We start from the raw sequence: 16,029 nt of genomic DNA, 5'->3' as shown, positions 1-16,029 counted from the left end.
GGGAGCATGAAAACAGTATTGAACACAAAGCATGTTCTTTAAAATGGGTTTCAAGAAAAAATAAGAAAATGTCAATTTCATCACATTTAGATGCACAAGTGACTGAGACAAATTACTGGAAGAATGTTCTTGTTAGAGTAGTGGCAGTTGTAAAATGTTTGTGCAGTCGTGGTCTTCCTTTTCGTGGTGATAATCAGATGCTTGGATCACCTCGTAATGGTAATTACCTAGGAATTTCGGAACTCCTTGCTCAGTTTGATCCTTTTTTACAGGAACATTTAAGGATACATGGGAACAAAGGAAAAGGTCATGTATCGTATCTTTCTTCTAATATATGTGAATAATTCATTGAGCTAATGGGCAACGAAGTTCGTAAACACATGCTAAATGAGATTAGACAGGCCAAATATTATTCACTGATAGTTGATTATACACCTGATGTTTCCCATACAGATCAGTTATCTTTTGTGTTTAGATACTGCCTTAACGGTAACATTTAGGAAAGGTTTTTGTGTTTCATTCCAATTTACAGCCACACAGGAAGAAATTTAAGTGAAGTTGTAACCTGTACTCTAAAAGACAGCACCAATGATATCCAGGATTGCCGAGGTCAGAGCTATGAACATGCTGCCAACATGTCAGGAAAATATGGGGACCTACAAGCGCACATTAAATCAATAAACAGCTCTGTGCTGTATGTTCCATGTGCAGCACATTCAGTAAACTTAGTAGGAAAAAACACACGTTGGTGAATGTATTCATGCAACAAAACTGTTTCTGTTTTTAGAAAAGCTGTACTCATTTTTCGCTGCTTCCACTCACACGTGGTCAGTTCTTGAAGGAGTTATTTCGGAAAGCACAGGAAATAGCGGAAAGCCAAAAATCACTGTCAAGAGCTTGTCGGAAACAAGGTGGTCATGCAGAGAAGATGCATTGAAAACTCTCGTCATTCATTTTGATAAGATTTTCTGTGCATTTAATGATATGTTCAACGACAAAAATGAAACGCAAGTCACAAGGGTGGAAGCGAACTCCCTCATGAAGAAAATGCAATATTTAGAATTTGCTTTTATGACCGTATTTTGGTGCGACATTATGGAAAGATTCGGTGCAGTAACCAAGCATCTACAGAAGCCTGGACTCGATGGTCATCAACTGATGAATTCTTTGAAAGATTTTGTTTCCGATTTGCAAAATAATTTTTATGAAATATAAGTTAAAGCAACACAACTAAGCAACCATGTGTTACAAACTTTTGTAGATACTAGATCTACCAAAAATAAAAAGTTTTTGGATGGAAAAGACGAACTTTCAACTGTTATAACATCCCGCCAGAATTTCAGAATTTCCACATTTCTATGCATTGCTGAGAAGCTCCGCATGGAACTGGAGAAGAGAACTGCTTCCTACAAAGATATTGCCTCAAAATTTGGGTTTCTTTGTAACTTAACTACAGCAAGTGAAGATGACCTCAAATCTAGTGCTACTGAGTTGGTCAGAAAATACAGAATGGATCTGCAGCCTGTTATTACAAATGAATTATTACGCTTATCATCAATTCTCAGAGAGCAACAAGTTGAAGACAGCGTTACATCATTCACTCCACAAAAGGTTTTGCAGCACTTATATAACAGTGATATAATTGATGTATTTCCAAATGTAGCAATAGCACTGCGCTTGTATTTGACACTACCAATCACAAACTGTGAAAGTGAAAGATCTACCATGTCACAAGAGAGATTAAACTCGTTAGCGGTGATTTCTACAGAACATGATCTTGTGAACAGCATTTCATTTGATGGACTCATTAACTTGTTTTCTGCTAAAAAGGCAAGGAAGAAATTTATTGCAAAGTGAGTTAATAAATATGTAATTTTGATTGGTCGGGATCTGCAACTCATAAAATTGTGTAAATATTTGAGAACGATTTAAGACTTTCGTAAATGAAGCAGAGAAATATTGGGGGTGGGTGTTGGCTATGAAATATTACTCCATTTCAACTAGAAAATTTGTTGTTATACGTTATTTTGTTTTCCCTGCATAAATATGTTAAATATGAGTTTATCATATCTGAAAATTATCACTACAATAAAAAAAGGGGGGGGCCTCGGAAAATTGTTGCCCCAGGCCTCCCATTCTCATAAAACGGCCCTGGTTGGATGCATTAAGTTAAAAAAAATTCAAAACATTTTCGCTGCATGGAATATGATAAGATATTAAATCGAACTTTTTTGAATACTGGCGAACATAAGTTTTTAAAAACCGAAGTTGCATTAAGTACATTAAGTTCGTAAAATGTTCAAGGAGTTACTAACAGTTTCAAAAAATTTCCAGAAGAATAAAAAAAGGACTTTGAAATCTACCTACGCCTGTAGGCTATGCCAAAAGGGATTTTTTTAAATACTACTGACATCCCGTTATAGTTTAAATTGCGTAAAATAAGACAGAAAAAATTTATAGAAAACTCATTGGCGGAATTCAAGCTGGAAGAAAGTTTTGTTATTCAACATGGTGAGAAGTTTTAGAAAACAAAATGGCTGAATCCAATATGGCAGCTTTGGTCAATTTCCGGGATCGAGGTCAAGGTCAAAGGTTCCCAGCAGCTCACTGACGGCTGGAAAATGGAAGCCAACCATCCGGGAACATTTATCTCTTTTAATGGCAAAAACTGTGTTGGAATTTAGCATCCCAAATTTTTTTTTTTAATTTTGATGGAAAATTTTTCGTTGGAAATTAATTTTTTTTTGAGAAATTTCAGTGAAATATATTTTTTAATAGACAATTTTGATTAAATTTTGGCGATTATGTCAAATATGTAAAAATTCAAGGTCAAGATGGCGGCTGTGGCATCACATTCCTAGATGGCGGCCAATACCTCAGTACCTCAGTACCTCAACCATGAACCAGCCGCATGACATACTATTATATAATACTATAAACACATGGAAAAAATACAGTAGAAAATTCCATACAATAATTCATCAAAATCAAATATCTTCTTAGGCTTATTTATGGTGCTGTTAAAAAAGCAATTACATTAAAAGATCTTACCAAGGCAAGAAAAAACTGTATTTAAAATGTAATTTAAAAGAATCAAGTACTAATATACAGTAAACATTTTTTTAAGTAATATCATAAACTTCAAAATATACTATACTATGGCTGTTTAAAGGTCTAAAAATATATGAAAATATTTGAGTGATTTTTTTATAAACAAAAAAAAATCTGTTTTAATACATTTCAGTTTTATAAATTAAATGCACTAAAAATTTTAATAGCTGTTATCAATAAAATACAAAACATTAAAGATACTAAGAGTATTTTTATATTTTGATAATTTTATTTAAAGTTATATTTTGGACTTAAAGTAGACTTTTACAATAATATGTCTCTAGGTGAAAAAAAAACTTTAAAAGTGTTAATCATTTCAATTAATTTTCTAAGTAATCAACAAAAATAAAGTTAATAAGAAAATTAACTATATTTCCCCCTAAATATTCCAAATAAAATCAAATTCTTTTAATGAAGTCACAAATGGATCCAATAATAAATCAAACAGTTAAGCTAGTTGAAAAAAAAGCAGATGAGCCTATTTTTTTGGGTTTGTTTCAATAAAATTATATTTTTTTAATGTGTTGCGAAAATTGTCAAACAATACTTGCATTTATTAAAACAATACCACATGATAATTTTATAAATGTGATCACGTTGACAATGGAACTCATTACGACTTGTTTGTTCACATCAGGTAAGTAGTATATAGCAGGCGCTCCTGCTCCAGGGTCCAGGGTGTGCCGCTCGAGCCGATGACATCCATCTTGGATTGTCACGACACGGCGGCCATTGTTGCTGTCAAATTTACTCAAAATTACTCAGAAATCACTCTAAATTCCTCAAATTGTCCCTATTTAGAAGGAAATATTCCCGTTTAAAATGTCCCGTTTTATTACCCAAAAATTCAAAATTTGAAATTCGAAATGCTTCAAAACATATTTGCCATAGAAAAAACATTAAAATTCCTAAAAGCAGCTTAAGACTACCAAAAGCCTGCCGCCCTAAGCCGTCAAGGTCATGTGACCCTTTGACCATAAACTGGAAGATCTTTAATTTTTTACCAAAAAATTTCGAATAAACTAACAATAATTTAAAAAAAAAGGTTTATTTCAAATGTTTAGTTTTTAAATCCAATTCAGTTCTCTTGTGGATTCCCAGCAAGAGTAAACATGTAATTTATTAATAAAAATAAATAAATAATAATTTAAATAAAAAAATATGGCAAATGTTACACCCACCATCTTGGATTCTGGAATCTTCCATCATTTTAAATAATGACGTCACGTCCACATCTTGAATATCCGTAATTTTCATACAAAAAAAGGAAAATTTTTAAAATTGATAAAAAATCATTTAATAAAATTTTAAGAAAAACACCGCCAGACGTAGTTCTTGGAGATGGAAGCTGTAGCATCGACGTCGGGAGCCTGAAGGCAGCGAGGGCGCAGATCCCGATGGAGCGTGTATCATCGTCACCAACAACAACAGAGGAGACTTCAACAGGCGTGGTTCCAAGAGCAGGAGAGACTTTAATGACTGCAGTGCTGGCTGCATAGGAAACCTCGACGAATGACGTTTCACTGTCGAAGGAGACTGCAATGGCTAAGCAGCACTAGCATCAATTATGTCCACTGAATGTGCATCGGCGTCTTCCCAGCACCGGTGTCGTTACTGTGACAAGATTTTCTCGAACAACAATAATGCTCATCAACAAGAGAAGAGAGAATGTGTTGATAATCCTCGTCGTACAAAATTTAACTGCGATAAATGGCATAAGCTGTTTATTAGAAAAGATAATATGAAAACACACTTGAAAACATGCACGGCAGAAAGTAAGAGCACACCGGGAATTGAAACATCTTAATCTGGTTCGGTTCTGAAAGGTTCGTCTTCATTGCCTAGATATCCTTGCGGCTAATGAGATGTGTCGTTTGCATTTTCCCATGATGCACGAAAACACGACAGAAGTAAATGTACGAAGAATCCTGCTCGCATGAAGTTTCGCTGCGAAAAGTGTCCTGTTGGGTTCTCACGTATTGACAGTGAGACTGTAAACGTGAAGTGCGTGTGCCTACTGTTGAACTACCTGCAGATTATTCGACTCCTCGGCTTAGCTTGGAGACTTGTATGCTTACAAGCACACAATCAAGTGTTGAGCAACCGACTGCGATGACGCCTGGACATTAAACTAAACCCAAAACTGTGCTCGGTGCATTACAGGAAAATGATAATGGATTCTAATCAGCGAAATCTGAATTACGTGGAACGTTGAAAGACAACTATTATCAAAATATATTTAGTGAGTCAAAATACATTTGTACTTTTCTTGACGATATAAAGCAGAAAATTATCAATCAGCTTACAGATGAAGCAGCAACCATGGATCTTTAAAATGTATATTGTGGCTGTACTGCAGGGGTGCCCACAAGGGGGGGTAACGACGCAGACTGCGTCATTAAAATTTCAGGGGGGGGGGGTGGTTAAAAGACGAGAAAAATGTATATATTATTTACATAATTATAGCTTCTAATGTGAAAATACGTTTCTGGTGCTTTGATAATTGAAAGGGATCTTGTAAATCAAATTGGCAACCCCGCACTTTCCTTAACAAAAGCAGTTTGGCATCTGTCGGTTCAGGATGGAAATATTACCTGATATGACCAAAATTATTATTAGAAAAACAGTTTTAATTAATGCAAAATGTGATAAAATATAATAGTAAAAAAGTATAATATTATAAAATAATTGAGTAAATCATTGAGAAAATGGCATAAAAAATTTCGGGGGGGGGGGGGCATCATTAGGTTAGGGGGGGTGAGTCATAGTGTTTGAGGGGGGGGGGGGGGGGTGATCACCTCTGTGTACTGTGTATATGATAAACCATATCCGTTCGAGGACTAAGTGAATAAGTGCGCTTTCAAGACTATCAATACTCCCATTTACAGTTTAAACTAATGGGCCATAGCACCCTCTAGCAGACGAAAAATAAGTGGGGTCCAAGATTACGGCAGCACTCTCAAGTAGATGAAAACAAGATGGCTGTAATGACGTTATAATGGCTGACATTATATATATCTAGGTATAAGTGGTGGGAGGTCAGTCTGTCAGTGGCTTCCGTGAAGGAGCCATCGCCATTTTTAATCGATTGACCTCACCGGGTTTGAACCGAGAACTTCGTCTCGTGCGTTTTTTTATTAAAATATTATTGAATAATCTTTTAGGACTTCAAAAATTTTCAATTTTTTTTTATTTAGTTACGGATTACCAAAGTAGATGACGTGACGTCCATGTTAAAAATGACATAAGGTTCTAAAATCCATGATGGCGGGTGTGACATTTGCTAGATTTTTTATTCAAATTTTATTTTCAATTTTAATTATTTTTATTAATAAATTACATGTTTACTCTTGCTGGGAATCTAAAGGAGGACTTAAATGGATTAAGTAACCAGACATTTGAAGAAAACCGTTTTTTTTTATATTTTTAAGAATTTATTTTCGGAATTTTTTAGTAAAAAATTAAATTATTTTAATTATACGGTCAAGGTAAAGTTCATGACCTCGGCGGCTTTGGGCGGCTGGCTTTTAGGAGTCTTAATCCGCTTTTACGAATGTTAGTTTCTTTAAGGAAAATATGTTTTGAGGCATTTGAAATTTCGAATTTTCTGGTAATAAAACAATTAATTTACCCTCAAAACGGGAATTTTTTCCTCTAAATAGAGAAAATTGGAGGAATTTTGAGTCATTGTTGAGGAAATTTGACACCAAAATGGCCGCCGTGACGTGGCAATCCAAAATGGCTGACATCGGCTCAAACTCCACACCATGGATCCTGTAGCAGGAGCCCTGCTAGGTTAAAAACTTGTTTTAAACACGGGATTGGCATTAGAAAGCTCTTCGATACGGAAGTGATCAAGGATCATGGAAGTGATCAAGTATATTCCTACATTCATTTTGCTATCACTTCGAATCTCTGGCTGATTTCGCAGTCATGTGGGATTTCTGAAACCCTTCGTATTTTAGTTCATATGCAAAATTGTCACGTAGAAAATATTACCGGCGGTTACGAGGGTGAATAAAAAAACTAAATTATATTACAATAAAAGTAAAAATAAATAATATTGAACACTGATGAATTGAAAATGTGCTCGATAAAGGTTGTATAAAACCGAAAGTAGTAGAAAAATTTGTTAGCTAGGCTACGAAATGAGACCTAGTTGAAGCAAAAATAATAATAATAAAAGGCATAGTTATTTGAGAAAGCTAATAAGCATAGATATGAGAATATCAGGAAAATATACTCACTTAGTTTCGTCGATGAAGACGGCCTCCAGGACTCTGGCGGCATAGTGCAGGTTCTTCTGGAGCAGTTCAGCGGAGATCTCACCTCGCCTCAGCTGCCGCAGGAGCGAGCGCAGCCTGCAATCAGGCCACGAGAGACGTTAACAGTGTCCTAACTTTTTTATTTACAACACAAAATTAACACTTCAAGATAAATTCGTGGGCCTTAATAAGAGGACAATTTAGCGTACGATATGTACTTGAATCTTTTATATACGAGGTTCCAAACGGTAACCTTAACTTACGCCCAGTGAACCGGGCAAGTATATATAGTGACGTAATTATTGCTACGTCACTAATAGTTATTGGTTTACTTTTATTTTATTTTATTATGCAACTTATTTAGATCGTAAGTTATTTTCTGTTAGTTTAAATTTTACGGGATCAGAAATTTACCGTGGTGCGTTTATGCCAAAGTTGGTATGAACTGTGAAGCACGACCGAGAATGGACTAGAAGATTTGAGATTGTGAAAAATTAAAGTGTGAAGTTATATGTTTAAAGTGTTTTTTTTTTGTTGTTGTTGTAATGTAGGCTTTTAGATATTTTGATATGTTGTTATTTTAGTTGTTTTGGGCGTAGAATCAGTGTTATAGCTAGTAGCATTATTTAGTGTGTGAACAGCGTGATGGTCTGTTGGCATACGGAAGGACAGAGTCCAGACGGCGACGGCTGGAGCGGCCTGCTTGCAACGTGTTTCCAGGCGAATACCTGCTCACGTATTACTGAGTCTGAGTGGTCTTCAGGGCAATAAACACGAGCACCGCTAGCATCGTGTCGTCACCTGGCGTTTCGGCGCGTGTGCGCAAAGGGCGGTAACTACCGCTCCATTTACCAAGGTTCACTAGGAGCTTGGTCTGTGCCGTACCCAACTCATCAAGAGGCGAAGATAAACGCCGCGACCTTTCAAGTGGTGAGACCCGCCCAGTGTAACTGCGCCTTGGATAAACTCGTTAAACTAGGCGCGTCCAGTGAAGTTGTTAGCAAGAATTTTTTTATGAAGCCCGGAACTTTCTAGTCAAACCCCTTACGAACTATAACAATATGAAAAACATAAAAAACCACTAGTGGGACTAATGTAAAATAGGTATAGGATAGCATTATTTTGTAGCATATTTATTCTCTATAAGTTGTGTGAGTAAAATCTACGGCCAATTTAAGTTTTAGTAGCGTGAAAAAAAGATGTTGATAATTGAGAACTCCCTCCTTTTCACACGCTTTATATTAGCTTTACCTGTATGTTTGATTGTTTGTATGTTTGTTTGTATGTATGTTTGTTTGTTTGTTTGTATGTTTGTTTGTATGTATGTTTGTAACCGTTTCCTTTGGGCGCGATTTTGACCCACTTTAAACGGCCAGATTTCATTGAAACTTTGTAGATTTATCGAGGACCGATGACAATACACTAATTTGATAAGATAATACCATTAATCTATTTGCAAAATAAGATTTTTGTCAATTTATTGGTAAAATGAAACAAAGATATATATATGTAAAGAAAACCATTTCGCTCATGTGCGAACTCTTTTCTTTCAGTTTGTCTTTGACGCGATATAAACAAAGTCTACTAAATATTGTGACATTTAATTAAATGAAAAGTGAGAGTGGGTTATGATTATTGTGAACAATATACTTTCTTGAAGAGAATATTATCTATATTTGTAAAAATATGAAGAAAAAACCTTAAATAAGGGCTTTAAATGATGTTTCTTTCGTTAAATAGAGAAACACAATTACGTCTTTGTTTCATTTTAACAATTAACTAAGAGTGAAACATTAATATAAAACAACATTATATGCAAATATTTCACGAAACATGGAAAAATTAAAGGTTGATTTTACTGTGAAACCAACAGCAGATGGGAAATCAAACACCATATGCATAACCTCAATAGCTACACCTGATGGGCAGATTTTTGAAATTTCACTCGAACACCAACCTGCAAAGCTACACCAAGCAGTTACAAATACTCCAAATTATGCCAAGGTCAGTAACTCATTAAATAAAAGACATCAAACACGGAAAATATGGATAAGTTTGACAGATGTTATATCAAAAACATATTTGGATAGAGAGCAAAACTTACAGTTTAAGGATTTTTACTTGGAATAAAATGAGGAAATAATTTTAAAATAAGCTTAAAACAATAATGAATGAAAAAATACTAGTATTATTGTGAAAAAAGCGTGGGGCGCTTTGTATCATATTGATCGTACATCGAAGGCCCGATGGTAGAGCAGCCGACATGTCATCGGAAGGCTCTGGGTTCGAATCCCAGTCCGGTCTATCCGAATTTTTCTCACATATTGTATACACTCTCATTGAGCAGGTCCTTTCCTCATCCTTTCTCAATCCTTATCCTTCCCAAAATTCCTGTTACGTAAATGTGGAACACTTCAAGTATTAATTAATCCGTAACTCCCATCCTTTCCTGCTTCACAGCATTAATTTCATACCGTATGTAAGACTGGTCGATATCACTTGTTCGTCAATAACCTTATACCATTAAGTCTCACTGTATATATTGATAACGTTAAAATTTTTGAATGGCTTCTAAAATCGAGATTTGACTATCAATACAGCTGTACACATAAATAATTTGTAAAATAATTACAGTTACTTATAGTTATCACGGAATTAATAGTATATTAGAACAAATAACAGTTTTTAGAAAAAATAAAAAAACACGCTTTTATAAATAAACAAAACTAAAAAGTAAAAAATAAATAAGAGTTTAAAAAACTAAAAAACCACGCTTTTATAGATAATCCAACTAAAAAATAGAAAATAAATTTTAATAAATTTAATTTTAAAATAGTGTAATATAAAAAATGTATTTTATTTAAAAAAAAGCGTGGGGTGCTTTTTAAGATATTATCAAAATGATAATCATTCTACTCATATCTGTCAGTAAAATAATTATAACTATTGACACCATGCACCCCACGGTTTTTTTAAATAAAATACATTTTTAATTTACACTATTTTTAAATTAAATTTATTAAAATTTATTTTCTATTTTTTAGTTGGATAATCTATAAAAGCGTGGCTTTTTAGTTTTTTAAACTCGTATGTATTTAAATGTTTTTTTTTATCAAGCTGTTTGTTCCCGCCACAATAATACATGCATATTTAGAGTTTTTGGCAAAGTATTTATTTTTGATAAGTTTAGAAAATGATCATATGCGGGGAATTTGGTACGCATGCAATTTGTATGCAAATTAATTTTTCACAAATGATTTTCAGTAGTGAGCTTAGGTATGATTAAAGCCCATTGCCCTTGTACAGCGATTATAATGATTTGGCTTAACGAAATTTTTGGGAGAATAATGAAATGCTTTATAATTTTATGCCTTTTTTATTTACAGCTTCCATCGACTACTCGCGACTTAAAAATTTTGAACATTTTTTTACCTTGCTAATTGTTTATATTGTGTTTTGCTAACACACTAAGAATCTAGTCAGGGGTGGTAATGCGCCCATAGAAGCACCCCCGATAGTGTGTGGGTGCGTGCCTCACGACCCAGTGTAGCGGGTTGCGAGCCACAATATACACAAGCACGTTTAACAAGAGTAAGAACACTGACTTAAAAATTGCGAATTAATAATACAAGTTCATCAACTTACTTCATAAATAAGTTTGTATTTCAGAGAGATCAAAATCGAAAACCAAATAATGATACATCTCAAGTGTACACGTCTTTTGTCCAACAATCTTAGTCATAAAAGTACATTTTCTTCGTTTGTCCTAACCTCTTTAGGACAAACGGCTTTAGGACTCCTGTCATTCCGATCGCACGCCGAGATAACCAGCATTAACACAAAGTGCCGCAATAAGTGTTTCTGTGCGTGAATTCGTAGAAAATTCACAAACTAATTTTGCAGACCATAAAAAATCAATATCATAATAAAATTAAAATATAAATTAAAAAAGCCATGGAAATTCATTTGCAAAAAATATCTTATAGTTTTTAATAAATCTCTATGGTCATGGCGACATTTCACTCGAGGTTTATTTTTTATCGCAGCAGCGCCCATCATTAAACTCTGAGACTGTAAACCACGCGAATGTCACAGTAGTATATAAATGTCGGTCCAAGCGCAGGTTCCAGTGAGTCGATGATGAATGGGGTCAATGACCCACCGACAAATGATGTCACAACGGCCATCTTTGATGACCTTGACAGTAGTATATAAAAGTATGTCCGGGGACTGGGTTGAGGGCTAGAAGCAGAGAGCCGACAGCCATATTGGATTGTGACATCACGGCGACCATCTTGGATGACCTTAACCTTGACATTCTTGGATTCTATAACTTTCCGTCATATTGGATTACATCATAGACCCCATTTTATTTTCTAGAACATTCCACCATTTTGTTTCCCATCATTTTGAAATCTAGTTCTCCACTCACATATGCGGCAGTTTTCTTCCACCATATTGAATACTGACTTCACATCCATACTCTTGGATTATATCACATCTACTTTTTAGATTCAGAAGTCACATCCGCCATCATGTTTTCGTCTGGTGGAGGTCGCTATATTGGATGTCGTCACAGCCACCATAATTTTTTTTGTTCTGATAAATGTCGCCATCTTGGATGATGTAATGTGCATAATTTTTTTGGTTCTGCAGCTTGTTTCTCGAGTTCGCCAGAATCGCTATGTCTCGGGAACATAAGGTCGATGTTCAATTACATACCAGTGGCTTAATGGTCCTCATCAAAATATTAAATTAAATTTATACACAAAATACATTGGAAGCGAGGTGACTCGACCCGTAAAAGCTTGGACATCTAAGTCGGAAAACATACAATTTTGACCACACAGCTATTGAAACATCTACCAGACTGAGAATTAAATAAGGTACGTACATAAAAATAACACACAAATTCAGCATTTTATCTTGGAAATTCGTACTAGTAAACCCATAAATTCGGGTATAATTCCAAAAAAACATTTAAAAAAATATAGCTTCAATTAGAAAATAATAGAGGTTGATAACCATGTAATTTTGAGTTACTGTGTCGTAAATAAAATGGGAATATAGTTTACAACAAAAAATAATAATCATACTTACTAAATAAATATGTTGTTAAATATCGATACTAATATTATAAAGCCGAAGAGTTTGTTTGCTTGTTTGTTTGTTTGAACGGGCTAATCTCAGGAACCACTGGTCCGATTTGAAACATTCTTTCAGTGTTGGATAGTACATTTATCGAGGAAGTCTATAGGCTATATTATATTATCAATAACATTAGGTATCCTTACTAAAAGTCCAATTTAGAATCAGATGCGTTGGAGGGGGTTAGATACAACATGCAGTACACGTACGAAGTGTGTGTTGACAATGCCGCAGGCGCATAGAAGTTTATTTGCTATTGCCTATTAACATTGTTGCCACGCACTAGATGCCTTATCATTCTTAATTTTTCCATACAAGTAAAAAACACCCGTGTGATATTAACAACGAAGCAATCAGTACCCTCATAAGAGTTCAATTAGTGTTTAAATACTTTTTTATCACTTTAAATCGCAAACCTAAACTATTGTTTTTTTTCCTCTCTCTGTGTTTAATTTGTTTTTATTGCCCTTTTTTTCAAGTATATATATTTTACAGACTTGAAACTTCACAGTAATGTTCCTTATGTTACGCAGGAAGACATTTTCCGAAAACTAGATTCAATGGGTGGTTAAAACCAGGCAACAGTGGGTACTTTGTCTGCATGAGAACAGGATTTTGCATTGTTCATGCCTTCTGCGTCTCCATGGCAACGGGCATCGCGCGGCAGTGGCGTACCCACAAGGAGGGGCATGTATAATGAGCGGCGCAAGAGTGATCTGCCTGTAGACTGCCGTAGCGAAGTACGGGTACATCAGTTGTACGTTGCGTGCACGAGTCGGGAAACCATCGGTGCTATTCATTTTCTCTCCGGTACATTAAACAGAATTGTATTAATTTTCATTGAATTTTTTTTATTTGCCATTAATGTAAATGGGAGATGGGGCTTAATTTTTTTTCCATTAGTATAGCCGTGCGAAGCCGGGTCGGGCAGCTAGTAAGGAATACAATGGTACCTTCTTGGCAATGTTGATACCACGTGTGCTGGTCTTTTTAGAAGTAAGTTGAGGTTAGGTTAGCTCTCTACTGAAACGCTACAGCAAGTTTCCATTCTGAAACATTCATTACGAGCTGCTGTGAGGGGCGGACACAGGGTTGTCTCGGGACGCCAGGACTTGGAAGTGGTCAGTGCGCAGGGAAGGGACGCCGTGCACTATGGATCCCCCTGCTCCCCGCCACGCCGCGGGTAACGGACCAGCCTGCCCCGTGGCAACACCTGCCTGGTGTGGCGTGTGCTTGCTAGAGTCGGGCGGGTAATGACTCATTAAGGGAGAGTCTCGACCCAGCGAGCCGCGGTGATGGCGCCTCGCAGCCGGCGGCGCTAATCACATTGCTGCCACCAATAGGTGCACCGCAGGGCCTTAACGAGCTCGGCGTGGCGGCGGGGGTAAGAGCGACCTATGTGCCGCAGCACCTCGTCCCTGTGTGCCGGCTGCTGGTCACCTTCAGGCCCCTGAGTGCTGCCACTCGGTGGCCTGTGTGAACGAGTGCTGCCACTCGGTGGCCCGTGTGAACGAGCGCTGCCACTCGGTGGCCTGTGTGAACGAGTGCTGCCACTCGGTGGCCTGTGTGAACGAGCGCTGCCACTCGGTGGCCCGTGTGAACGAGTGCTGCCACTCGGTGGCCCGTGTGAACGAGCGCTGCCACTCGGTGGCCCGTGTGAACGAGTGCTGCCACTCGGTGGCCCGTGTGAACGAGTGCTGCCACTCGGTGGCCTGTGTGAACGAGTGCTGCCACTCGGTGGCCTGTGTGAACGAGCGCTGCCACTCGGTGGCCTGTGTGAACGAGTGCTGCCACTCGGTGGCCTGTGTGAACGAGCGCTGCCACTCGGTGGCCTGTGTGAACGAGCGCTGCCACTCGGTGGCCTGTGTGAACGAGCGCTGCCACTCGGTGGCCTGTGTGAACGAGTGCTGCCACTCGGTGGCCTGTGTGAACGAGCGCTGCCACTCGGTGGCCTGTGTGAACGAGTGCTGCCACTCGGTGGCCTGTGTGAACGAGCGCTGCCACTCGGTGGCCTGTGTGAACGAGTGCTGCCACTCGGTGGCCTGTGTGAACGAGCGCTGCCACTCGGTGGCCTGTGTGAACGAGTGCTGCCACTCGGTGGCCCGTGTGAACGAGTGCTGCCACTCGGTGGCCTGTGTGAACGAGCGCTGCCACTCGGTGGCCCGTGTGAACGAGTGCTGCCACTCGGTGGCCTGTGTGAACGAGTGCTGCCACTCGGTGGCCTGTGTGAACGAGCGCTGCCACTCGGTGGCCCGTGTGAACGAGTGCTGCCACTCGGTGGCCCGTGTGAACGAGCGCTGCCACTCGGTGGCCTGTGTGAACGAGTGCTGCCACTCGGTGGCCCGTGTGAACGAGCGCTGCCACTCGGTGGCCCGTGTGAACGAGTGCTGCCACTCGGTGGCCCGTGTGAACGAGCGCTGCCACTCGGTGGCCCGTGTGAACGAGCGCTGCCACTCGGTGGCCCGTGTGAACGAGTGCTGCCACTCGGTGGCCCGTGTGAACGAGCGCTGCCACTCGGTGGCCCGTGTGAACGAGTGCTGCCACTCGGTGGCCCGTGTGAACGAGCGCTGCCACTCGGTGGCCCGTGTGAACGAGCCAGCTGCAGAGAAGCGCCACGGAGGAAGCAGTTCGGTCTCAAAGCAAGGAAGATACTATTACTAACGCTCTTAAATGTTTTGTCTTTTGTTTCAAAAATTTAAAACTGCATAGCTAGCAAAGTACAAATGTAGAAAATCATAACCTCAGTTCCAATGAAAATATACACGCGTGCACACGTCTGCACAGGCGCATATGTCAGTCATGCTTACTTCATTGCCACTACGATAATTCAACATTGTCAAAAATTATTTCAAAGAATAATATTTGGCAATTATACAAACCCAATACGCCACTCCGTTAATACAGCATTCCATAAATTCTGAAATAAGAATGTTTGAAAATTACTTTATTTTTTTTATTTAAGAAAGTTTTATGTTTTATTCATATTTACAACTTAAATAATGATGTTTGCACTTCTCAACCCCACAGCTGTTTAGTGGCCACATTCAGCCTACTCGGTGGCGCCCCGAGTTGTCATGGCTCCGACAAGGAGGTTGTTCTTGCTGTCGTACGCTCACGTGCTTGTGTGTGCACGCACGGTTGCCTAGCGGACAGTTACACCCTCATGAAGATATAATATAGTGGGGAAAATGTTTCACATAAAGAAGGAAATACGCGAGCAATATGCTACACAGGATATGACGTACTCGCCACAGACCGCCCGCCGCCTTGCGGAGCGCTGAAACCGTCATAAGGCGAGTTGCACTGCACAACTTCGTCAAATGCAGGGATTGCGTAGACCGACGACACTCTCGATCTCTGAATGTCGCGGAACTGGACGAAGGTAAAACTGCAGAGAAAAAACGTGGTTCACGATCACCTCTAACGTGTTTTTATATTTTCTTTGTTAGAATTGGTTTCAAACTCAGTAATTTTTCTTTAAAAAATGTATTTTTTTAAAAGCATA

At 38.3% G+C, this 16,029-nt stretch overlaps 1 protein-coding gene across 3 annotated transcripts in view; it reads right to left on the bottom strand.

Moving 5' to 3' along the window:
- Nucleotides 1-16,029, bottom strand: part of LOC134538904 (dual specificity calcium/calmodulin-dependent 3',5'-cyclic nucleotide phosphodiesterase 1-like) — a 203,396-nt gene that overhangs the window by 36,998 nt on the left and 150,369 nt on the right. For all 3 annotated transcript variants that reach the window (XM_063380515.1, XM_063380514.1, XM_063380516.1), the window contains exon 4: nt 7,359-7,472. In XM_063380515.1, the coding sequence (XP_063236585.1) occupies nt 7,359-7,472 (114 nt within the window). The remainder of the gene's footprint in view (nt 1-7,358; nt 7,473-16,029) is intronic.

This window comes from Bacillus rossius, chromosome 14, assembly GCF_032445375.1.
Source record: "Bacillus rossius redtenbacheri isolate Brsri chromosome 14, Brsri_v3, whole genome shotgun sequence".
NCBI lineage: Eukaryota > Metazoa > Arthropoda > Insecta > Phasmatodea > Bacillidae > Bacillus > Bacillus rossius.
This window is presented reverse-complemented; position numbering and strand designations above follow the sequence as displayed.